This window comes from Manis javanica, chromosome 6 (assembly GCF_040802235.1).
Source record: "Manis javanica isolate MJ-LG chromosome 6, MJ_LKY, whole genome shotgun sequence".
Taxonomy (NCBI): Eukaryota; Metazoa; Chordata; class Mammalia; order Pholidota; family Manidae; genus Manis; species Manis javanica.
This window is the reverse complement of record NC_133161.1, coordinates 41,722,679-41,749,658: the sequence shown is the minus strand read 5'-3', so window position 1 is coordinate 41,749,658 and position 26,980 is coordinate 41,722,679. Positions and strand designations below refer to the sequence as shown.

The 26,980-nt window shown below is 40.8% G+C and overlaps 1 protein-coding gene and 1 long non-coding RNA gene across 3 annotated transcripts in view; one reads left to right on the top strand and one right to left on the bottom strand.

Moving 5' to 3' along the window:
• Positions 1 to 26,980, top strand: part of NPSR1 (neuropeptide S receptor 1) — a 110,608-nt gene that overhangs the window by 22,124 nt on the left and 61,504 nt on the right. For both annotated transcript variants that reach the window (XM_017653352.3, XM_017653347.3), the window contains exon 2: positions 1,190 to 1,322. In XM_017653352.3, the coding sequence (XP_017508841.2) occupies positions 1,190 to 1,322 (133 nt within the window). The remainder of the gene's footprint in view (positions 1 to 1,189; positions 1,323 to 26,980) is intronic.
• Positions 21,395 to 26,980, bottom strand: part of LOC108392865 (uncharacterized) — a 43,286-nt gene continuing 37,700 nt past the window's right edge. Inside the window, exon 4 of the long non-coding RNA XR_001852134.3 lies at positions 21,395 to 22,168. This is a non-coding gene — a long non-coding RNA (uncharacterized lncRNA). The remainder of the gene's footprint in view (positions 22,169 to 26,980) is intronic.

The following is a 26,980-nucleotide window of genomic DNA, read 5'->3' as shown; positions in this document are numbered from 1 at the left end:
CTTCTTCTCTGGGAAATCTCAGCCTTTTCTCTTAAGGCTTTGAACTCATTAGATGAAGCTCATCCAAGTGTTATGGAGGGTAATCTGCTTTATTTAAAGTCAGGTGATTATAGACATTAATCACATCTACAAAATATCTTCATAGCAACATCTTACACGAGTGCTTGGCTGAACGAGTAGGAACTAGAGCCTATGCAGCTGACACATGACCGTCACAAAGGGCTGCTTCAGTCTCTTCTTACCTCAATCAAGTGGAGAAGTACTTCTGATTCCAGTCTTAAACTTCTGCTTTTTTTTCAGGATTGCTCCCAGACCTGTTGGGATGACTTCTGGCTTTTGGTTTGGGGTTTGCCTCTGGATCCACTTGGCCCCATGCTTTTTACCCAAAGCCCAGTCCTGCCCTCTCTGTATCTAGCCCATCTCAGTGCCTCTGCTTATTCTGAGTTAATGGACTTTAAACAGATGACAACCTCCACTTGAAGGAATTTGGGAAAAATTAAATGAAGGACTTGGCATTTTAAATGAATAGTGGTCTTGCTTTTTTCCCATTATTTACTAATTATACTAATATTCAGTGTGACTTTAATATTACTGTATTATAAATTCTGTCAAAGGAAAAGGAGTAAAATAACCCATAATCACACTACCCTAAAATAGCCACTCTTAAATTTTAGTATACTTCAGTCTTTTTGCTACATGTATAATTTTGCCATTGTAATCACACCTAATATACAATTTTATCAAGTTTTTCTGCTTATCATTACATTATGAGCATTTTTACTGTTGCTCCATAATCTTCTTGGCTGTCATTGTTAATTGCTACGTAATAGTTCATTGAACTGAAGTGTTTTACTTACTTAACTCTCCTGCTATCTTTAAGCAATTTCTACTTTCTTCTTACAGTAAATGTGCACATCTATGCACACTTTGAACTCTCTCACATAGACTAAAAATTACTTGGTCAAAGAATATATACTTTCTTGTCTCTTGGCATATATTTCCAAATAGATTTTTTAAAGGATGCATCGATCTACATGGTTATCAGTGTGAATAAGTACCGTGGTGTCTTTGTGAGTCGAGCTTTGAGGGGTGGGGATATGTGAGCAGGAACACAAGCCTGACCTTGCATTCTGTAAGGTACCTTGATCCTCACTGGTTCACTGGTCCTGTCTTTCTTTGTTTCTCGCAGACTGAGCAGTTGATCACTCTGTGGGTCCTCTTTGTTTTCACCATCGTTGGAAACTCCATTGTGCTGTTCTCTACATGGAGGAGGAAGAGGAGGTCAAGGATGACCTTCTTTGTGACTCAGCTGGCCATCACCGGTAAGTTCCCAGGCAGATGGGAGAGGAGTAGGCTGCACACAGAATTCCTATAGCTCCTCACTTTCAATTAGTTTACCAATAGAAATGATTTACTATCAGTCCAAAAGGCATTAGCAAATTTGGGAGTAATTTCTATAGGCACATAAAATCCGTATGTGGATTTTTACTCTGGCTAATTTAACACATTTAAATATCTGTAAGATCCCATTAAAAAACAAGTTGCCATACAACAGACTTGAAGTAACCATTATTAATGCCACCAAAGGGCTCTGTAGGGTTACCCCCTATGTCCAGCCGCCTCCATAGTTCACTAAGGGAATATTACCATATCCTACCATATTAATAGCTTAAAAACATATCTTGGAAAATGAGCCTGAATTATCTCTATTTAATAATAAACGTGAAGTCTCAAGTATTTTGCAGATTTACATCTGTGGGCATTGCTTTTGAAATGTAAGTGACTTGTAACACCTCTTTTGGGTATAGAATAAGGACATAAGAAAATATTTGGGAACAGTATGCTTAAAAGTGGAATGGCCAGTGCAGTGGAAGTGTGAATGCATCACAGCTAAAGGGGGAATGGGGACATATTCTTAAGTCAAAAATTGGTCTGTGAAAGATGCCCCACAGAGGTGGGTAGAGTCCAAACTGTAGGGCTCATGCTCAAAAGGAAAACATACCCAAGGAGAGAGTCCTATTCCACATGATAGAGAAGTGAGTGGGCAAATGGGATTCCTGAACAGTCCAGGCTAAGACAAGCTCAGTACCCTGAGCTCTGGGAACAAGATAACTATCATGTGAATTTAATTTGAATAAGACTATAAGGCAAATGAAAAAAATTTTCTTAAAGTATAAAGTGCTAACAAGGAGCCATTGTAGAAAACTCTCAGAAAGGGCAGTTTGCTGCATTGCAGTAATGGCAGGGGACAGTTCTTGGGAATTTTGTTTTGAGCCATGAGATTAGAAAAATACAACACTAACTTAGAAGAGAACCTTAGCCATACACCATTCATAGCCTGAAATAGCCACACCCGCCACCCTCTCTAACAAAGTGTAGCCAGCACATCTGCTTGAGCTGGGATACAGTGACCAGGGCAGAAAACAAGGGCACTATTACTGAGAAATAGAGAGATAGTAAGAGGAACCTGAGTCACATGGGTGCAACTTGTGATGGGAGAAAGCCCTTTCTATCTTTCCTACAAACAGGAGCCCCATTTTTCACTCCTATAACTATAGGAGTAAGAATTAACCAGGATTCTCCAGCAAATGCTGAGATGTAAAATCCCTGGATGAGGATGTATTAACTCACTTTCATTATATTTTTTCCATTAGTCTGTTGTAACCCCACAATCTACGGAGCTATGTGTTCTTTTAGAGTGTAAGAATTTACAGGTGGCAAAAAGACCTACTTGGAATTTAAAATGTTATCAGAAATAATCAATAAACAAATCACTGAAATCTCACTATCTGTTGTCAAAGAGAAAAGCTGTGTATTCTATTCTAATTCTTAGTCTGCTCTATTAACTGGAGCTTAATTTCTCATGAATGTTGTAGATAGTCTGTGTTTTATTTATTAATTTCCTCAGGAAAAATTCAAAGGGTCAGATCAGAAGCATTTCAAATGAGTTCTCAGAGGGGAGAGCTTTCCCAAGCTCTAAGATTGAGTTGACTTCCTATATCAGAAATAAAAATTTATTCCATATATCTTTCCCCATGATCTTTGATCCTTTGGTAAGAGAAGTGAGAATACTGGTTGAGTCCAAGTTTATATACAAAGGTTACTCAGGTATCAACTGAAGAATTCTGTTAAGATTTATTTATATGTATTTGATCTGAGCCCCCTATCCCATGTTAATGTTCTCCTCCAGATCATAATCTTCTGGACCTTATCTTCTAACTCCCCACTCCTAGTTCTGACTTCCTAACTCCACTGAACTCTTGATCTCTTCCACTGGTATCTCACCTTCCCTAGTTAGTTTTTACTTATTTATTTATTTTTTATTCTATGAGTCCCTAACAAGGCACTCAGCTCTCTTTTCTTTTTTCTTTAAAATCATGTACAGAAATGTGGAGAGAGTGAGGGCAAGGTAGAGACCTTAATATTTACAATGGTGTAGACAAATCATGTTTGACAAGGTTTCAAAATCCATTATCTCTTTAAAAGACACTATATTAGGACTTTGTTCTCCAGTTTCTTTTATTGTAATTTAAAAAATACTGGATCATTGTATATCTCAGGAGCAATAACAAATGAAAATATGAAGGAAATTTCTTAACACTATCAGGTCCAACCCATATAATCTGAAGTCTTTATGATCATCACATGACCACTTGGACTAAGGAAAAAAGTCAAGCTCAGCACCAACTGATATCTGCTTATCACTGAAACCCTTCATCAAGGACCATGTATTGGGTTTCTCTATGGAAGGAAAAAAACTGACAAGACTCTAGTCCTGTAAGGGTGATATTAAAACAGGATGCTGGCTTAAACTCAGCATGAATGAGTTGTTCTCACATAAAGATGCTATTAAAATTGTGTCCCTGAGATGCCAACACATTTACATAAATATCACTATAATTTTATAGGTGTTTTTCTCTTGGCATGAGGAAGAGGATATCTTAGTCTGCTTGGTCTGCCATAACAAAATACCATAGTCGGGTTGGCTGAGACAACAGAAAAGTATTCCTCACAAATTCTGGAGGCTGGGAGGCTGAGATCAGGAGGCCAGCACGGCTGGGTTCTGGTGAGAGCTCTCCTCCTGGCCGGCCTTCTTCCTGTCCTTGGAGACTTGGGTTTCAATGTCAGCAGTTCTGCTTCCTAGCCTCGAGTGAGCCTTTAAGGAGCATTTTGATTGCCATTTAGTCTTTTATATTTATTTAGTTAGTGAATCAGGTGGAATTAGATTCAGTTGCACATTCATAAAAGTGACATAATGGTGGTTTAACTTTACAAGGATTTATTATGATTTTATGTAAAGAATTCTGGAGGTAAGCAGTCCAGGGCTCATATTGTGTTTTCTTATCACTGGGGACCCAGGCACCTCTGTATTTCTACTCTCTGCTAAGGGACTTTCATCCTCAAGGTCGTCAGCTCATGGTACAGATGGCTCTTGGTTCAAGCTGGCTTTTAAAACTCCTGCCATCATGCCCAAATTCTACTCAACAGGAAGGGAGAGGGGAGAAAGAACAAGAGAGTCCCCTGACAGCTGTCTGTCCTTCCCATCACTGGCATTCCAAGCTCTCACACCCATTAATTTTTACTTGCATTTCATTTGCTGTCTCTAAGTGAAGGGAAAAAAACCTGGGAAATGTTTTTGTTGGTTTGTTTGTTTTTAACCTGGACCCATTGGCCAAATAAGATCAGATTTCCTTTCCTTAGGAAGAATGGTAGACTAGAGCTAAACAGCAGTATCTGGCACAGCTGGTCTTCCGTAATTTAATTTCCATCAAGAACCGAAAAGCTTAGATACTGAATCTGACCTGCTTCAAGAGTGATTCCTCCAGAAAGCCATGCTCTCCTCTGACCTCTTACCTTGGCAGGCCAGCATTTTGCACGCTTGCAAACACTGCAGTGACTCACTGGATAATTGTCCTATTAAGTAGATAAACTCCTATTGTTGATAGTTCCCCACAATTTTTGGCTATTATCAGCAACTCTGCAGTAAATATTGTCACAATTAAATCTTGCAAACACTTATTTATTTAGGACAGTTTATACAAGTGGACTTATTGCATCCAAGAAAAACACTTTGTGACTTTCAAATTAGCCGATGTCCTTTTAGGTCACCCAGGATTAAAAGATGATGGAAAATAGACAACTGCTCTAGAAGCCACCGGTGTGGATCCACAGTGAATCTTGTTTAAAAAGATCCCTAAAACAAAATATTTATTGCCTTGCAATGATTGCAGAAGCATAACCAGTTTCTTGAAGGCAAGGATTCTCTGTTCATCATTATTGATACTTATGCACCTATTCAAGTACAGTCTACTTATTTTAAAAAGTAGCATTTTCTTCCACCCTAGCCAGTGTATCAGAGAAGAATCCACACCTAATCTTTTTTTCTTTCCACAGTGACTAGAGCAGCGCTCAGGTATTTCTGTAAACAAAGAACACATCATTCACTGGGACATTTGCATGGAGGAAGTGTTTTAATGTTACATCTGTATGTTTTAACTCATTTCCTTCTTCCCCACATTTATAACCCCTTCAAAAGAAGTCTTAACTAATTCGTTTCTATCCCACTAGGAATTTTGGCTGTAGGATTTAGTCTTAAGAATGGAAGGAAACCAGAAGATCTTGAGGCTGCTATTTTGGCACATTCTGCCATTTTTAGCCCTTCTGTTCTCACAATTTTCTGGATGAATTTAATGACTGTTTATATTTTATGAGCTGAAGTGCCAATTAAAATTTATTAGTCATTTATCATCTCTAAGACTGACTTGTCTGTTCTATTGAAATGGGGTAAAGAAGGGGAGCTAATGAAAATAACTCCCATTGAATGTTCAACAAAGGAAAGATAGAAAACATAGTTTGGGCACATATTCAAATAACTTCCTTCTTCTGATATGGCCACTGCTTCTCTTATTAGTAAAGAAAATTAGCTCTACCTCAAAGCACTTTCTGGAGAGCAACTTGTTAATGAACTCAGGAATTTTCCAGCCTCAAAAGTCTCTGTTAACTGACAAGAGAGAAAACTGAGAGGTTTGGCAAGGAAAGTAAGACCAGCAGTGGTGAGGTGTTCAAGCCACATGAGGCATTCACTACCACTTTCCTATGCTGATTCCATCCACTTTTTTTCTGGGATTTTAGTTGCATACTCAATTCATTTATTTATTTCGTATTCACTTATTTTTTAAAAATTTTTTCTAGTTTTACCGAGATAAAATTGACATATATATAAGCATATAAAGCATATAAGCTTAAAGTGTATAGAGTCATGATATATGTATATACTGTGAAATAACTGCAATAAGATTAGTTAATATCCATCACCTCACTTAGAGCTTGTGTGTATGTTAAAAATGTTGGATATCTATTTTTAGCAACTTTCAAATAAAAAATACAGTGTTATTAACTACAGTCACTACGCTTTACATGACATCCGCAGAACTCATTCATCTTGTAATTAGAAGTTTGTACCTTTTGACCACCTTTACCCATTTCCCACAATCCCCACAGCCACTTCTGGCAACCACCAATCTGTTCTGTTTCTATGAATTTATTTTTTTTAATTCCACATATAAGTGAGATACAGTATTTTTCTTTCTCTGTCTTGTTTCACTTGATGTAATGCCCTTAAGACTCATCTATATTGTCATAAATGGGAAGACCTCCTTTTTGTGACTAAATAATATTCCATTGTATATATGCCACATATTCTCTATCTAGTCATCCACTGCCAGATACTTAGGTTGCTTCCAAGTCTTGGCTATTGTGTATAATGCTGCCATAAAGATGAGGGTGCAGATAACTCTTGGAGACAGAGATTCCGTTGCCTTTGGGTCTATTCCCAGGAGTGGAATTGCTGGATCTTGTAGTTTTAGTTTTAATTTTTGAGGAACCACCATACTGTTTTCCACAGTGGCTGCACAGTTCACATTCCCATGACTTGGCATCCTTGATCCCCCTCTCCTGGCAGATGAAGCCTCTGGATGACCCCTAAGTACAATGTTATGCCAGGAAGGCCTAGTGAAGACAAAAGCAACATGAGGTGGGCCTGGGTGGAGAGGTTAGTCTCTGGGGAGCAGTGAAGAGGCAGGAAGGGGGAGAAAAAAGTAGGGACTGTATACCCCTTCGTTGCATTTAAGCACAAAGTTCCCTTGTACCTGACTCTTGACCAGAGGTGTTACTTCCAGTCCCTGTAGAGTCAGGGCTCTCAGAGGGTGTAGTGAAAATGGCTCGTGCTGCAGGGCTCTGGCCAGGAGGGGGCGCTGGAGACATCTCTGGTGGGGCGGGGCGGATGCAGGGCTTGGCAAGTGCTGCCTTTCTCCTCCAAAGCACACTGTGCACCCTAGAGAGGCACTCACCCTCACTAAGACTTTGTTTTCTCGTCTCTAAATGAAAAGGTTGTCTGGTTGATCTTAAGAGGCCAGAGGTGATCTGGTTCTAATAGCCCTGTGCCTCTAATTAGAAATTTCCATTTGTAAAAAGTAAAGGGAGTTTTTGCATCTTCATAGGCCTGCTAATTAAACAATTTTTGCTTTAATGAGTGCCATCACCTTTATGAATTAGCTCTGCTGATTAACAATGGTAATATCTGGATTTTAGCCCACATAGAAAGAACGTAGCCAATGGAGAACAATAATAAGGTCGACTCACTGCCCCATGACTTGCTGTCACACTGGGCTTCCCAGGTGAACATCCAATTCCTTACATGGCTGACTTATGCCTTCCTTCCTTTAGTTATTCAACAAATGGTATTAAGGACTAACTACAATGAAGCATGGTTCTAGGTACTAAGGGCACAGTGGTGTATTTAGTTATAAGTTACAGTTCAAACAATAAAGCAGTAAAAGGGACAATTTTGCTTTTGTTGTGCAAAGTAAGGTGGCAGCATAAGCCTTGGGTTTGATTTACTTTCACAGTTCAGCAGTGCCTACAACGACCTTGCCTCTACTAAGCCTTGTTCTCTGATCATAGGATGCCATCTTAGTTACCTGGGGCTGCGGTAGCACACACCACAGAGGGGTATTTAAACAACAGAAGTTTATATGCTCACAATTTCGGAAGCTAGAAGTCCAAGATGCAGGTGTTGGCAAGTGTGGTATCTTCAGAGGCCGCTCTGCTTGGCTTGTGGATGGGCATCTTCTCGTTTCTCCATGTGGTCTTCCCTCTCCATGTCCAAATCTCTCCTTAGGAGACCACTCATCATGTGACCATGTGACTAGTGAACCACATGACATATGAACCCACCCATATGACCTCATTTTACCTTAATTACCTTTCTAAAGGCCCTGTCTCCAAACAGTCACTTTCTGAGGTACCAGGAGTTAGGACTTCAACAAATAAATTTGGGAGGACACAATTCAACCCATAGCAGATGCCTGCTAATGACTTATAGGGAACTCTTGTCCACCACAGGCATGGAGGAAGGCTGTGACTTTTGGAAGCTTTCTCTGAAGTGTAGGAATATACCTCTCCTAGCAGTGCTTGGCAAACCCCTATGCTCGCCTCACTGGCCCAGCTTGAGCTATAGCCTCTGATTTGAACTAATCAGTGAAAACAAGATACGCAATTATACTGATGAGCTTAGGCTGAAGTCAAATGCCCCACTACTAGAGATTCCACTTTCCCAAAATATATAGGCTGAGCAAGTGGGATGGATACTTGAATTAAAAGCAGGGTGTGTATCAAAAGAAAGAGAAGTAGATGTTAGGGAGGTAACCTCATTACAGATGCTAAGGGGGGTCGGGGGGAAAGACAGAGTTCCTAATCCTCAGGAGCTTCTAGTTCCAGGAGGGGAAAATGAGACTTTCCTCAGAGCTTCAGGACTACGCAGCTGGGCAGTTAAAGCCTGACTTCCTGAACAGGGCAGAAAATACCTCTGCCCAAGAGTTGGGAGCCTTCTGAATATCTCTGAAGATTAAAAACATGATAGCAGAGAAGAGTAGTATTTATGAAGTTACAAAATTAGCCTGTTCCATTCAACTCAGAGGTACTTAAAGCAAATAAACTGCAGTTGCGTTTGTGTCCCTGATGCTCATATGGAAAGGTGAGTGGTGAGCACTGACCTTCATGATGTTTACAAATATCATCCCTTTAAAACGTATTCTAGCCTCGTGAGTCCAAATATTCCCACTTTCCAGATGAGGATAATGAGGCTGAGGGTAAGCGGACTGCCAAAAGTTTCCCAGGGCCTTCTGCACTCCACTGTCGTGCCTCCCCAGTGTCCTGAGGAACACAAAAATGAGGAACCTTGAGAGGCATGTGCTCATTTTCCTCTGAAGAGACTTGAGACCACCAAGCATCTGTTCAGGGAGTCCTTGCAGTCACTCTTGGAGGGTCCCCAGGAGTAGAGGGACAGTATAGAGACAGGCACTGCGATGCTGTCTTGCACACCTGTGTGCTTGGCTCGGCAATTACTGTCACCATTCTAGACGAGCTCTGCCAGAAACTCAACGCTGAAAATTGTTGCCTACCCCTGATTTTAAAAATTAAGGGAAGTTTTACAACTTTCATAGCTTTTAATTCAGCTTTGTTTTTGCTTTTGCTTGATTACTGTGTTTTGAGCAGTAACAGTGTGGTCACTGTTATACAGACAAAGGCTGGACATGATCTATGGTCAACTTCTTCCTCCATAACAATCTCATTGCATCCTCCTGAATTCCCCAGGTCTTGTACAATTTGGTCATTGCCTCAAAATTCAAGGAACCAACACTTGTGTTAAAATGTATTCTTGTAGCACTTCTTAGGCCAGTGCAAATCACACTACTCCATACTCACATATCCAACTGCTTACTTGACATGTCTAAAAATTCCCTTCTTCACACACAGCTTTCCTGATCTCAGCTGATATCAACACATCTTTGCAATTGCTGAGAACAAATATGAAGTCATACTAGCTTCTGCTTTTGCTCGCACCCCACACACAATTCAGCAGGAAATAATCTGACTTTTAAAAAATGCATTTGAAATCCAATTACTTCTTGCCATCTCTATCGCTTCCTCTCTGTTCTCAGCTATTACATCTATTGCATGAACTACTCCTACTAGATCTTCCTCTGTTTACCCCTTTGCCAAACATGGCAAATTATGGGGCACAGCCAAATCCAGCCAACTGCCTGGTTTTGTAAATAAAGTTTTACTGCAACACAGCCAGGCCCATTGTTTACATATTGTCTATGGTTACTTTTGGCAGAGTTGAACAGATGAGACAGAGATCGTATGGCCCACAAAGCCTAAAATATTTACCATCTGACCCTTTAAAGAAAACATTTTGTGGCCTCTTGAATATTCTCAACTCAGCAACCTTAAAGGTTCTTTTGAAATGAAATATCTGACTTAGTCTTGCCTCTGCCTACGACTTTCTGTTCTACTAGGAGTAAAATCCAACAGGCCTTACAAAGGCCTTCAATGTTACATGATCTGATTTTCCATTACCCTCTGACTTCTCTCTACTGCTCTCTCATTCACTCTGCTTCAGCCCAAAGGACTCCTTACTGTTCTTCTAACATGCCAGGTACAATCCTACCCCAGGGCCTTTGCACATACTGTACCTTTTGCCTAGAGAGCTCTTCCCTCAAATGTCTGTGTGGCTCCTTTGCTCATGTTCTTCAAATCTTTACCCAGATAGCAGTTTTTTATGGGCCTATTCTTGACCATCCTAGTAAATACAGCCTTCCACGCGCAGACCCAAAAATTCCTGAGACTTCCCTCACTCTGTTCTACTTTTCCTTTCTTTTTTTCACAGCAATTGTCACATTCTAGTACTGTAATTTACTTATGGATTGAGTGTATTATTTACTGTTTGTCTACCCTCCATAAAATAAAAGGCAGGGAATCTTTTTTCTACCAGAACTTAGAAAAGAACCTGGCACTGAGTAGTCATTCAATAAATATTTGTTGAAGGAATAAATGAACAAATTAATTAATGAAAAGTGAATATAAAAATATTTATGGACCTTAGCAGCCTACTAAGCACTATGGGAGAACACCACACACACACACACACACACACACACAAAATGTGACATGTTCCTTTACATCAAGAATTTTTTTGTCATGTATACTGCTTCAGGAATTCAGGAGAGGTATAAAGAAATATAATTAGCACTAAGATGACTATTATAGCCAATGTACAGAGCAGATCGGAGTGAAAGAGAGCAACATAGGACAGAGTTGTTTGGGAATCTTCATGGAACGCCATGAGCCACTCCCAGGAAAGTGGAGAGGATCAAACAGAACGGATTAAACAGTGAGGGAGCAGGAGAAGGCCATGCTATTCCACACGAAGGGCGCAGCATAAACAAAGCCAGGGAAGCAACAAAGAGCGATCATGATCATGCCTGCTGCTCAGCGAATTATTAGTCAGCCCCAGTTTAACAATCCAATGTTGAAGTTTTGATTTTCTGCCATAATCAGTCAGTCAGTTTTGGTTCGATCTGATCCACCTGCAGAGGCTGTGCAGCAAAGATCAGCTTTGAAAGGGAGCTTCTGAAGGACAGGTGGAGGGCTGGGAGGGCACAGGTGAGGGGCATGGCGCTAGTGGGACTCTGCAGCTGCAGGTACGACATCCTGGGGAGCATTCATGAAGCCCAGGACGTGAAAGTAAGAGAAAGACGTTTCCCTTTTAATAATTAAGCTCACTAAACCAGTCCATGATGGGGAAAAAGGAGGAGTCTTCTAGTACCATTGAAATAGTTATTATAGCTTAATCAATGATATCAGATCCTCTAAATTAATAATATAATAACATAATATGTAATAATATATATGTATACATATCTATGTATATAAAAATATGTATATCTATACATTATATATAATATATAACATATCTACATGTAACTATATATATAAAATATATACAGAGATGTCTTGCCGATGGGTTTCAGCCCTGGGCAAGTTCACTATGGATTCACTGTGACCAAAGAAATCGACAGCAAAATGTTCTTGGGGTGAAAGGGTTTATTACCTGGCTTGTTCTCCGGCAGTAGGTTGAGCACTAGCGTCTCTACCTCCACCCAGAGCACTGGGCTGAGCTCTCTATATAGCGCAATAATAGCTTATTGCCTACAGGCGTGGAAGCGGCAGCCCAGCAACAGGCCAGTTACATCATCAGGTGGTTTAAGTTCAGTGAGGATCCTGGCCATAGGAACCCCAACTTCCCCACAAGGAATTATATGATATATAGCATACAGAGATATATATATACGTACAGATAAATATCATAAATATAGACACATATTATATCCATGTATCTATATCTATATGTGTATATATCAGACCTACCAAGGAGGGCTACTGGCATGAAATTTGGAGAATAGGTGAGTAGGAGAGACAGTTACTGTCCTTTGGCAGGTGTGACAAAGCATGCACAGATACCAAACATGAAGTTTTCTTCAGAGCCTTCTAAGGTAGCTCTTGGAAATCACATGATTTCCAAGAGCTCCCAGAGAATCTTGACATTTGCAGAGACACCAATGAGTTCCTGCAAACCACTTGTTTTGGTGCTGGAGGCAGCTGAGGTCAGCCACAGTAGTTTCCTAGCCGTTCAGGTGCTTTCTGGTTTTATGAACTGAGCCCAAAGCTTCCCTGAGCACTGTGAAGTCTCTGATTGCCTGCATCTAAACCCTTCCTACTTGGAATGCCTAGAAAGGCTATTTCTGACCAAACCTGATGAGTCGGGGAGATTTGTACGGGAAGTTCTTTTGTCCTTCTCCTCAAGATCCTTAGACTAAATATTCAATGGCCTCCCTTCAGGGAGAGGACAGAAGGCAAAGGAAGGGAACCCACTGTGTGAATGAGCTATTTCTAGATTCCACTATTAGTAACTAAATCATCCTTTGTGTTTCTTGTACCCCAGGAGTCTCAAGGCCATGAGTAATCAGAAGCTTAAGCAGATACCCTTAGGCAAAAAGAGAAGACCTTTCTATTTGACCTGATGTGGATGACTAAAGGGCTGTCCCTGGTCTGGCCTGATTGATGCAGAAGTACTAATTTGGGATCTAAGGCCCAAGAGGGCCTCTGCTAGGCCTTGCAGGGAAAAGTGACATTAGTAGGAAATAGTCTTTCACTGGGGGACATTTGTACAGGAGAGCAAAATCAAAGTCATTAATTGACACAAGACAGAGCAAAATGTCATTTAAAAAATCCATAAAAGCAAGAGCTAAGAGGTTTTCAAAGAAACTGAAAGTATATTCTCATAAGAGAAATTAGAAAGGCCTTCCTGGAAGAGAAGGATCTTAAATGATGGGCTGAGAGATAGGCAGGGAGCTGTTCCATCCTAGAAAACAGGATTTCAAGAAGTAGGCAGTGTTCTCAGAATAAGGTAAACAGGTTTGCTTGGCTAGAGAACAGGGACTCCATAAAAGAGTGAGTGGGTTTATAAATAAAAGTACTATAAGCATCTCATAGCATCCAAATTAGTGGTTCTCAACCATCCAGCAGATAAGAATCAAAACAGTTATAAAAGGCAAAAACAAAATAGAACTAATGCCCAGACCCCACACTGAAGATTGGTCTGGGGCCAAACTGAGACATTAGTATGTTTTCAAAGTTCCTCAGATGATTTCAATATGCAGGCAGGGTTGAGAAACAGTAAGACAATATCCATGGAATGTCTAGCATAGATCTAGCATAGCAAGAAATGTTAGCTTTTGTTCTCTGATGTTATTGTTTGGGGCATCTGAGACTTGGGCCCAGGCTTCGTGGAGGAGCATCCTTTCCATTACCCTGCAGCTGCCTGGAAGGGTGGATAAGACCACACAATTCTCAGCACTGGCTGCACATTCCAGCCAATGGGAACTTTGCAAAATTACCGATGCCCTGTCCTACCCTGACCAATTAAATCAGCATCTCTGGGAGGGGACCCAAGCATCGGTAATTCTCTGTTAATTATTCCACAAATATCTGCCACATGATGTGATCTCTATTTCCAATTTTAATTGACTTGACATTCTCTATACCATTTCAGTTTTCACAGCATGCCTTGTATTATAGCTGCTGGTTTTTGTTATCTCTCCCACTGTACTGTTAACTATCAGAGATCAAGTATTATGCTTTATTTTGATTTTATACAAGATTTTTCCTTTTGTACTCAGCACCTAGCAGGGTTCTAACATATGATATATATATAAATATTGTCAATTGTCTGAGGCCACAAATACCCATCTGAAACTCTCCAACTTCCCCAATCTATTTTTCTGCTTCTATTACTTGCCAAGTTTTCTTCTGTGTTTTGTTTTTATGTCCTGTCTTCATACTGTAACCAAAGTCATCTTTTCAAAATTCAAATCCATCATTGAAGCTGGGTAGTAGGTGTAATAGTATATAAATAATGACTTAATTAACACTCTTGTTAGTTATAATGTTCCATCTATTTTTACATACATGAGAAGGCTTCATCATTTAGAAAGATGCCCCAGTGATTCAAAAGTGTTAAGTCTTAATCCCAAGTTAGGGACCACTACTCTAGGGATGGGTTGGGGCCAGACTGCAGAAGCCTTTGAGAACCAGGAATTGGCCTGTTAGAAATTTTGGGACTGGGTCATCAGCGAAGCCTTTGAGCAGAAGATCAACTTAAATAGAGATGTGCTTATGCATATAAGCCAAAACACAGTGTGTGGATAGGAGGAGACTTAATTACTTCTGAGAGAGTCCTTTTTTCATTTCTCAAAGGTCTTATGTAATCATCTCAATTCTATTTCCAGTTTCCTTCATTCCATAATTATTTTTTCTCTTCACTTGCCCTGATGGACTTATATTCATTTGAGTATTTGTCAAAGGGTCACATTTCAGTATATTAATTCTCTTGCTGAATATTACAGTTTGAATTCCCATCTGCTAGTCTTATTAAAATCTAAATGGAAATTTAAAAATCCCTCTACATTATCGAGGAGATCCATGTGAGCAACCTGGCTCCATTAGCTGTTGTCTACAGTGGAGATGGATTAAAAGTGGGCATGATTTTAAGGACACAGCTCTTTGGAGGTTGTTAAAAAGACGCCCAAACTGAGAAGGGAGGGTGCCTCACTAATCAGTAGTTAACGCCGCTGGTCCCCAAAGCAAACAGAATTTCAATTGTTAGATACATCCTGGTAGAACAATAGTCTACAAGTGTGAACTGAATAAACTGGAAGTTAATTTCATTTTTCTGAATTAATTTGCATCTTTTAAAAACTTAGTGTATTCATGGTTTTGTTAGCATCGTCTTGTGATGTAGGGGGCAAATGTCCAGAAATATTCTAGAGAGAAGATAAGGATATCAGGCTGAAGTATCAGATGGAGTAGCCTCTGGAATTCCTCTTCTGTAGTCCACCTTCACCCTCTCTCCAAATTAAAACCTCTAGAAGAAAAGAAATACACTAAAAAATTAACAATTTAACTCAAAGGCAGAAAGTGAAATCCCCAGGTGCCAGAAATGAAGAGCAAATCCTTAGGTGGAAAGGCTGTGGGAGCCAAAGCCCTCCAGAACGTGGTGGAAATAAGGATGTGATATTTCGGGGCTGTGTTTTCACATCTCTCTGGGGAGGTCAATGTTTCAGGACTAAAAGAACACAGAACTGGGCTCCCCGAATAGAGTCTGGAGCTGTACCGCTGTGATTAGGAGATGGAAAAATCTCCCCACTGGCTGGGAAGCCAGCCACCTGTCCCAGCTCAGGTCCCTCCAGATATAGAAACCTCAAGAAATAGGATCTCAAACCCACTGTGCACCACATATCAGGCAGCATGCCCCTGGACACACCAGAGAATATTTACAAAAACAAGTGCTTTCTGATTGCTGTGTAATAAACAACCCCAAATGCTGGTGGCTGAAAAGGTAAAACAGCTTATTGCTCATCCTGTTTCTGAGGGTCAGGAAATCAAGCAGGGCACAGTGAGGCAGCTCATCTTTGCTCCGTGGTGTCTGGGACTCAGCTGGGAATGGCTTGAATGGCATGGCTGGCATGTCCACTGGCTGACTGCCAGGAGATTAGCAAAAACTGTCAGCAGGTTCCTCAGTTCCTCTCCACAAGGATCCCTTCAGAGCTTCCGTGAAGGATGGCAGCTGGGTTCCAAGAGCACAGGTGGAAGCTGGAAGGATTCCTATGGCTCCAGCTTCGAAGTTACAAGGTGCCACTCCTGCCACTTTCCACTGGTCAAGCATCATCACAGCCCAGCCAGGATTCAAGGGGAGAGGGCCACACAAGGACGTAAATAATGTGAAATACGGCTCATTGGAGCAGGGGCGGGGGGGCATCTTTGGAGATCCTCTGCTGGAACTGGGCAATGTGCCGAAACTTGGCAATACTTGTAGAAATTCTAGTGTAAAATCCAAATAGAAACATGGGCTCAGAAAAGACAAACTATTGGTGCTTTTTAGAGGTGACCATAAACTGCCCCATAGAAGGACTTCCATCCATGAGAGCATGCACAGGACTCCCTCAGGGTTCCTGATGATGACAGATCTCCTGGAAGGTGACCTCAGAAGAAAGGGAGGCGCCCAGTTAGCAGAGCTGGGATGTGAGCTCCTAGGCTAATCAGGTGGGGGTCCACAGGGTTCCCCATCCAAGATTCAGTCAGTTAAGTAGAGTTGGGATCAGGGCTAGCTAGGCAGGTGGGCTACCCAGTGCTTTCAGCTGTGCATTACGAAGTGCCACAGAGATCAGGAGGCAAATGAATGAAGATTTGCTATTATTTTGAAGGACATTAGACCGTATGCATGCCCATAAGAAATGTACTAGGATCACAAACGTCCCATCTCAGCCCAGCAGCAGTAATCTCTGAAAAGAAGCCCCATGCTGGCACAGTTCACAGTGGAGATGTGTGCTCAGATGAACACAAATGACAAGTCCCATTGTGCTCCTTCTCCCTGGAGAGAGATTGAATGAGAACACCTGATGTGAGAAAGAGTGAGAAGATCCTGGCTGTCAGGGCAGACGTTCTGCATGTGGCAGGTCCCCCTCTGCCTGGCTGAGGCTTCAGAACCGAGCAGAGATACGATGGCCTTGCAATTGGGCTGCTTGAAAGGCAGCAAAGGAAGAATAGCAAATTAGTTATTCTAAAATCAAGAAGCTCAAGCATATAAAGGGAGTGCTGTCCCAAGCCAGCATTACTCTTGGAATAACAAATGGAAATGTGATTCCAGAAAGTCCTTCTCCCAAAGCAATCCTCTTTTTCATAGTCAATCAGGCCCAAATGGATTAAAGTAGCCCACACACTGAAGAATTTAAAAGGGTCAGAGAGCCCTCCTATCTTTGGAGCCTCTATCAAGGAATTGTCAGTCAGCTTTACAGAACATTCTTTGGGGCCAAATCTTAAACTTGTGGCTGAAGGAATGCCATATGTTTACTATATTCCATTTCCTGTTCTTCCTTTCTGGATGGGGTTAGGTAATTTGCTCAAGCCAATGAAACATGAAAGAAAGTGATTATGTCACTTCCAAGATGAAGCCATGAAAAAGTGCCTGTAAGTTTACCCCTTTTGTCTTTGCATTTTCAGTTAATGGCTGTGGGTGCCGCATGTGAGATATCAGTGTCGTTAGATCAAAGCAGCCCGAATCACTGAATCCCTGCACTTCTGGACTGTTTGCTACTGCAGGCAGCATAAGCCCACTCTATTGTATTGCTCCAGAGATCTGGCGGGCTTATCTTTGTAGCCCCAGGAATGTCCTGATGCTGAGACCACTGATGGGAGGGTAGGTTCCTGGGCAGGGAAGTCCATGTACAGCAGGAGGGATGTTAGTGGTGGCAATCCCAAGATATACACCCACAAGAAGAAAGCTGACTGAAGCCCTGGTCAGAATGAGGGAGATTGTATTGGTTAAATTCAAAAAAGAGACCCTGGGAGAAGGAGTGAAGATGTGGTGGCCTCCAGAGCTGACGTCCTAGGATGCAGTACAAACTGTTCTCAGGATTAAACTGTTCAGGACTCAGTTTACAAATGGGTAATATAAACCTCAGTACCCATCCAGCAGAAAATATACTTGAAAAGTGTGCTCTAAATTCCATCAGTGAGAGTCTTGTTGTTTGAACCATGAGATAATTAGAGCAAGTACACAGGCATATGTCCAACACAGGAGGGAAGGGCAGATGTCTAATGTTTACCGACATAGAAAATCATAGCTAACATCATGCCCGTCCAAACACTTTATCAGGTGTTTTGGAAAATTGAGCACTGTTAGGAAAGAGAAGAGAAAGAGAAGAGCAGGAGAGCGTACACATTCTGGTTCCAGAGCCAGAGTTTCTGGCTCAAATCCAGGCTCTGCTGCTTTCTATTAGGAAATCTTGCAAGGTAATTATTTGACTTATTTCTGCTCCAATTTCCTCTTCTGTCCAATGGAGATGACAGTAGTTCCTTTTCATGAGATCAGTACAAGAATTACATTGCATTGAAGAAAGGTGCTTAACAGTGTCTGATACATGAGTCCTAAATAAATGTTAGATGTCATTATGTAAGCAGAATCCTTGAGTTTATGCTAATGAGGTGACTCTTGGAGGGCCTCTGGATAGCTTCAGCACAGGAGCTGGTCCCCAGAGGAACCACCCATGTGATCTGAGGGTTGGAATTCTCAGACCCATCTCCTGACCTCGGGAGGAGCTGGAGATTGAGCTCAATCCCCAATGGCCAATGACCTAATCAATTGTGCCGAGGTAATGAAACCTCTATAAAAACCCCTAAACAACAGGGCTTGAGAAATATTCTGGTTGATGAACCCATCAACGTGGTGAGAAGGTGGCACTCCCAAAGAGTATGGATAGGAGAGCCAATGCACACACACCCATACCTTGCTTGCCCTATGCACGTCTCCCATTTGACTCTTCTGAGTTGCACCTTTTTTGATAACCTGGTAAACATATTTAAAGTGTTTTCTTGAGTTCTGTGAGTTGTTCTAGTGAATTATCAAACAGGAGTAAGGAGGGTGGTGGGAACTCCCAAATTTGTAGTCAGCTGGGCACAAGTGTGGGCCACTAGAGCACCTCATTTGTGGCTGGCATCTAAAGTGGGGGCAGTCTTGTGGGATGAGCCCTTAAACCATGGTGTCTTTGCTAACTCTGAGGGTTAGTGTCAGAATTGAGTTGAATTATTGGATGCCCAGTTGGTCTCAGAGAATCAGAGACATGTCTTGTTGCCTCTGGAAAACTCCATTATACATACATGAAAGAATGAGAGTGAAAACAGCAAATAAGATCTCACCATTATTGCAAAAATTATTTTGACTTTGCAGACACCCTGGAAGCGTCTCAGGGATCCCAGGAGTCCCTAGCCCCTACTTGAAGACTTCTGCTTTAGAGGATGTTTTTCTGTGATTGGGCTGTTCTGAAACTATGTATTCCTTGGACCTGAATACCTCATGCAAATCTCAAAGGTCTAACCAAGGAAAGGTTAGAAACAACTTCTTCATGATTAAGAGCATATCTAGATTTAAGATCAAGACTCCAAGAAATTTGTAGTTTGTAGAATAATTATGGATTAGGATAGAACAGAATAGATTCAGGTTTCTTTGCTGAACCTCCATGTTTGTGAGTTGGGGAAGCAGCCATGGCTTAAGGAAACTGAAAACTACCGGGTCTGCCACTTCACAGCTGCACAAACTTGGGGGAAGTCATTACATCTTTTTGAGATTTCCTCATTTGCAAAATGGAGACCATACCTGAGCACTTCACAGTTAAGACCTTATTCAATTTATACATACACTTTATACATGCAAACATGCAAAATCCAGCAGACATTGTTACCCTTTGTTACAGAGAAATCACATGCTCAACAAAGTGCCCAGCGGACACAAAGTGACACAGTCCTATTTTGAACCCAGGTTTGTTTGACCTCAAAGCCCATGCTTTTCCAAATCCTACTGGCTCAGTGAGAAGGCATCCAGTGTCAGCAGGGAGCAGAGAGCAGTGGGGGATGGTACTTGTTCTGTAAATTTATCCAAATTCCAGGGCATGTGGCAGTTATGCCAGGAGTGTGTGAACAGTAGTACATAATAGGGTGGGACCACAGCTCATTCTCAGAGGGCTGGAGTGAGGGTAACTGCTCCCAGAGGACCTGGGCCTTGTATGCAAATACTGCTACCCCCACCCTGCACCAGTCAAGCAAGGGATGGAAGGAGGCTTTTTCTTCTCCTTTCTTCTAGACGCTGATGCCTGGCATAACTGGCTGTGAAGCAGTTTTCTCTCTCACGACTTAGGAGAATGGCATCACATGGTTAGCATGCTAGACTGTTCAGAGCTATTTTGAAGCAGCAGGTGACCCAGAAAATTTCTTCCCTAAGAAAAAACAGTAACATACTATCCCTGATTAATGATGACATCCTGTCTCTATGCACCGTTAAGAATTTCAGAAATATTATGGGAAACAAGAAAGGGGTTTTTCATACAGCTGGCAACTTACCAAATAAATACATATATTATATCTGATTTTTTAATGAGGATTTAAAATGTTTCTCATACTGCTGCCAGAGGATGTTCCTAAATCACCGACAGATTGTTTCCACTCTCTTATGCAAAAAATCTAGATGGACTTCCAGTTCAAGACCGTGCCTGGCTCACAGCCCTCAATGCAGCCTGTCTTATTTTCTCACTTAAAAATATGGTAAATAATGAAACCTCCCTTTAGTATTGAAAACCAGCACTGACAGACAATCTAATGTCAGAACCAAGGAGACCTGTATGCTACTTACAAGGCAGGTTGAGTTGCCCTGAGAAATCCCCAACGGTTTAGGTAGAAAAAAATTATTTACTTACAAAACCCACAGTGCCTTTAGATTTCTTGACAAGACCAAACATCAGAACATCTGTGAAAAAACATCTGTAGTCTTAAGGGGATGATGGTTTGTGGCCCAGGTATTTGATAGGCTGCCAAATTGCCTTTTGTAACTTTGTGAAATGACCTATGCAGATATGCAGTGGTTTACAAACTGTGGCATTAATACTGAAGGTTGAAAAATAAAGGTGCCCCACAACCAACAGAGTTGGAGCAGAATTAGAGGTCTAAGATTGAAGATGTCATCATATGGAAGCCCTGAAATTATTAATATAGAGAGGCATAAATAATTGGTACATGAGGCGTAAATAATTGGTACATGTGGTGGTAAATTGAAAAAATATATATAAGATACTCTATGAGAAAATAAATACATATATATGTATATATCCTTAATTCATAAATTCTATTAGTAAAAAATTTCCCAAGGAATTATTTAAAATGGGTGTAATGCTTTCTAAACAAGGATATAATTTACGATGTTAGTTATACAATGAAAAAAAATCAGAATAAGAATAAAACAGTGGTGACATTGGTTATGTAAACAATAATTTATACCTATAATGAAATGCAATAGAACAGTGAGATAAAATCCGTTTATAGGGTAATAAGCTGTGGTGTGTTATATAAAAAAAAAACAAATTAAAACTCAATGTTAACAGTTTAATTCTCCTTTGGAAAAAAAATATGCATGTAAATAGAAAATAAGGCCTAGAAATCTCTGCAGTTACATTTGCTATATCTGGATGGAAAGATTTCTCATGCTTGTTATTTTATGCTTTCTTTTGGTTTGTTTTTGCCTCATCGGGATTTTCAAATTTTTCTGAAAGTTACATGTAAGAGATTTAAACAAAGCTGTGACATAGATTTCCACAGGTAGAGGCAGGATTGCAGGGTCAGAATGAGAGACATGGGAATTAAGGCAAATCAGGTGACAGACATGACAGCGCAAGGCTGGACAGAGGGAACAGGAAGGGAGGGAAATGGGCAGACGTGAATGGATCCGTAGACAAGGAAGTGATGAGTCTGGAGACTGGTCAGATAGGTATGTGAGTGAAGCTGCAGATAATCACAGTGCAGGAAGAAAGCACATCTTCTCTGAGTTCTAAGAGACAAAAGGATGGACCAGGTGGAGAGGAGGGGAAGGCCATTTGAGCCAGAAGAGCATTGTTTGACCTGTCTCACAGTGGCCTTTCCCAGCAGAATTGCAAACCCACTCACCAAATCTGAATTAACATTTTCAAACAGAGAAAGCACATCCATTCCCTCTGGAACCTCTGATCACGTTAAGGGAGAGTGCATCCAGCCATCCCGGATTCTGCCCCAGACAGTGCCATCCACGACTGCTTTGCAGAAAGGGGTTCTTCTCAGGTGAGCGCCTCATTTACTCCTGAATGGAGAGCTCCTGGGAATCCTGCATCAGCCAAGCACAGCACGGTTTCTAGGAAATAGTAACATATTTGACCCCAGTGACTTACAATAGCAGAGTGATGTCCCATTGCCTAGTAATAATCACTGTGACCTTCACTGGGACTGAAATGTCCTTCCCCCAAGGACCTGCTCATAAATACCACCTAGCAGATAGGAGCTCCTGTCAGAACAAGAAGATTCATCGTGCTGACACGTTCTCCCTGAGGACTCCAAAGGCCTGAGGGTCTGAACAAAGCATCCTTTATATTCAGGACAAAAGGGGCACAAATTTCTAAATGGCACAAAACAAAATGTCTGCAATTATCTATCTTCAGCAGACATTTGAAGTAGGAATAGGTCATTGGAATTGCCATTTCAAATCTTCATTGAAATTCTTTACCAAGAGACTTCTTTTTCACTTGATCTATTCAGCATTTCTTACCACTTACAGTTTATAACAATAATAATGATAATCATAATAAAATGAACTTCTGCTCAAAGTTTGCTGGATGTTATTATGAATGTATTTCACTTTATCTTTACAACAATCACATGAGGAAGGTAACCCAATTTCTACAGATGTGAGAGAGAAAACATAATCATTTGGTTGAAACAACTCCCACACTGAGGAATTAAGCTTTTATTTTAAAGAACATGCTGTTATCAAGAAAGACCCATTATACTTTCACTTTGATCTTTGCCCTCAAAGTTACCCAAACTTGAATGACTAACTGGTTTCTCCAAAAGTGTAATTAACGTTGATTTTCTTTCCATCACCTCTTATAACTAGATCTGGAAAAATTGTATAGATATCTGGCCAAAGGAAAGCCTCTGAGCAGTAGAGCCACAGTGCTATACAACAACAGATCTGAGAACTCTGGAGAAAGGGAACATATTATATAAGGTTTTCCCTAAAAACTGGCAGCCTTTGTTCATAGTTGGATATAAACTCATTCAAGTCTACCCACACAGCTCCACTTCCTGACATCTGTTCTCTCCTCCCAGGATCTGGAAGGTTTCTTTCTTCTGATCAAGTGTAAAACGGGGATAAAGATGTGTTCAGAAAAAGGAGAGAATGCAGAATGCCTGATTCAGTAGGTCTGGTGTGGGACCCAGGAAGCTGAATTTTTGAGTCACCCCTCAAAATTAGCCCTACTCAGGGGACAGTTTTGCAACAATGTTTTGAAAATCTCCAGAGCTGGGTATTTGGTGGTGGTATACAAATACTGGTGAGGAGTATAGAGTCATAGGGTTTGGGCTTAAATCCCAGATTTATGCCTCACCAATTGGGTAAACACGGCAAGTCAATTAACTATCTAAGTCTCAATTTTCCAGTTTTTATTAAATAGGGATGATAATAGATGAACATTGATGATATAATGTATATATGCAAAATGTTGAGCACACTGGATTACAGTAGGTGATAAATGGGAGTGATTATTATATTACATAATATGAAAAAGCACAGAAAAGACAGTACTATAGTATGCAGTGATACCTTATTTTACTGGACAGTAATAAATGAGCAAAAATCCCCAAATGTCTGTTGTCTGTGGGATGGTAATACACAACAAGGATTACCAAGCTGCCCAAATAAGGACCCATTTAAATTTCACTTTAAAAAGGAACAGAAAAGGGAGCAGACCTCTGAAACTCTTCTCAGCATGTTTTCATGTGACTGCAGATGCAATTTTCATAACCATTCTTGAAATTACACATATTCCAAAAAAGAGAAAATATGATAAGACATAAAATTCAGTAATCAAGACACTAAAGCCAAAAAAGAACATCACAATACATGACATTGTAACACTTTTGGAGAATTTACTATGTCCCATTAACTGCTACAAATCTTCTCCTGGGATTAGTTCATTCCATGCTGATAGCCACCTGAGGGGAGTGTTTGGCTTTATCTCCATCTGTGATTGAGGGTACTGAGGATGGAAAGATTAAGTAATTTAGCCAGGCTGCACACCTCATAGACAGTAGAACGGGTTTACATCCAGGTTAACAGATCCCAGAGCCTGTGCTCATTATCAGAACCCTCAGCCCAGGTGCTGTAGTAGCCCAGTGGGGGTGGAATAAGAACGGCCGAAGTCTGTAGCACTTGAAAACACCAAATTCTGATTATGATGTGAAGCAACAGGAACTCTCATCTATTTCTGGGAATGCAAAATGGTATAGCCACTTTTGAAGATAATTCAGCAGTTTCTTATAAAATTAATCATACTCTTTCCACACAATCCAGCAATCTCATTCCTTCGTATTTACCCAAAGGAACTGAAAACTTAGGTCTACCCAAAAACCTGCACATGGATTTTTATAACAGCTGTATTCATATTACCAGATCTTGGAAGCACCAAGATCTCCTTAAGCAGGTGAACGGGTAAATGACTGTGGCACATCGTACAATGGGATATTACTCAGTGCTAAAAGGAAACAAGTTATCAAGCCATGAAAAAACATAGAGGAAAATTAAGTATTACTCAATGAAAGAAATCAATCTGAAAAGGCTACATACTGTATAATTCCAACTATATGACATTCTGAAAAGATATTCTAAAAGTATTCTATAATTCTGTAAAATTAAATTGGAAATAGTAAAAAGGTCAGTGGCTTCCAGGAGTTTGAGGATGTGGGAAGGGGCGAATAGACAGAGTACAGGGGATTTTCAGAGCAGAGAAACTATTCTGTAAGATACTACAATGGTAGACACATGTCATTATGTATAGTGGTCAAAACCCATGGAATATACAACATCAAGAGTGAACCCTAATATAAACTATAGACTTTAGGTGATAATGATATGTCAGTACAGCTTTATCAGTTATAGCAAATGTCCTACTCTGGTGCAGGACAGTCGGGGAAGCTGTACATGTGTTGGGGCAGCTGATTTGTGGGAACTCTACATTTCTTCCAATTTAGCTGTGAGCCAGCTCCAAAGAAGTTAAATCTGTTTTTTTAAAAAAGGAAATTGATGCTCTTCTTCAAACACATGTGTACCTTTTATAATTCACTTACAAGGGGGCAAGAATCGTGTTTACCTTGTTTACTTTTCTTAAAATTACTTTGAAATAATAATAAATCCAAAGAAAGTTATAAAAACAGTAGAGAGAGGTCTCTGTACCTTTCGTCTAATTCTCCCATCGGCTTTTACATAGCTCATACATTATATCAAAATCAAGATATATCTTATTCAAGTGCTAAGACAATAGTACGATTAAGTGACTCAGTGAATGAACAAGTAAGTAAGCGGCTGGCTGGATGACTGAATGTATGACAGAAATAAATAATACATAGTTCTTATTTGAGTATAGCCTCAGTCAACTTCACAAATCATTTTCATTTTTATAAAGTCTTGATCTAAGAGTTATTCACAAATACACGGATTGGGAGCATCCCATCACATTGCTGAAGAGCCCTACCTGCTGTTTCAAGCTAGCTAATCAAGCCTACATGAGTTTAATTGTCCTGCCAAAAAAAATATAATTGAAATAATACAAAATAGGGGGAAAATATATATATACACACATACACATACATACATACATACATACATACATACATACATATATTCCTAATGACAGAGTGCTTGCTATCCATCTCCAAAAACAAAGACCCACTGAGGCTTTCTTAGCACATTCAGAATGGGTGAGATGGGAAGCCAGCATGTGAGAAAAAAAACAAAAAACCTTCTTTTGTAGTTAAGTGGACAGGATACCCAATAAGACACCATTCTCAATCCCAGAACTCAGACAATCAAGACATCCTGGGTACCAGTTATGGAAGAAATGCACCAGACCCAGTCACAGGAATTTGGCATCACATCCTCATGTCCTCCCAATCTATACTGGGTGAAGGAGCATGCTGGAGGGGGGCCAGACTGGGTTGGGGGTGTGGGAGTGGGGTGCACACTGGCAGAGAGGGCTGGTGGTGCTAAGTAGAGAGCCCAATAGAGAGATGCGGCAGTGCCTCAGCCTTTGAGGAAGTTCAGAAGCTCTAGGTGGAACTAGTGCTCTTGGTTCAGTCTCTCAAAATAACTGGACTTTGATGGAGCCAAATGGACCTGAAGAAAATCCTCCTTCAACTCTTATCTGCTCTCCTAAGGTTTTTCAAGAACCATCCAAGTATTGAATAAGAGTGACATCATCTCCAAAAAAACAAACTCAGCCCCAAGCCTGGTGTTATGAAAGACCCTCAGGAAAAACCCTTCTGAGAGCTGTAGACCCTGACAACTACTGCACGAGCTCAGGTCTCCCAGGGAGCACATAGGTCTGAAGACTCTGATGGCCACGGTCTCAGTGGGCCTTTTCTCAGAGAAGCTTCAATAGGAACAGAGAACACAAAATGCCTGTGAATTTCTCAGTTCAGTCCCTCTTTGTTTAGGTAGCATTTCTGCTTGCTTTTCCTATTTCTATTAAAGAGAAGAGAGAAACTTACGCCTCTGCCTCCCAAGAGAAAAATGAAAGCTAGATTCGATTTCATTTTGTGCCCAGTCTCTGACTTAAGGAAACTGATCACCCTCCCACCTACTCTTTGCAAGAAGCATCACCTGTTTTCCCCCTCAGAGATTCAGCCCTAAGTAAAACCCTTTGTGAACAACATCCTCTCCAAGGGGGCCTTGTCAGCTTCAGGATCCAGGCTCTGCATGGATCCCACCCTGCCCGAGGGCAGTGCAGGCATGTCCAGAGATCGCCTAACCTTACATTTGAGAGGGAGTAAGGGAGGACCAGCCACCTTGGCTGATTTCTATTTGTGTCTTGAAATTTCCATCTCCTTGGGAATAAAAGAATTAAAATATGTTCAGTCCCAAAGAAGAATTGTATCCCTGAAGTTTGCAAGA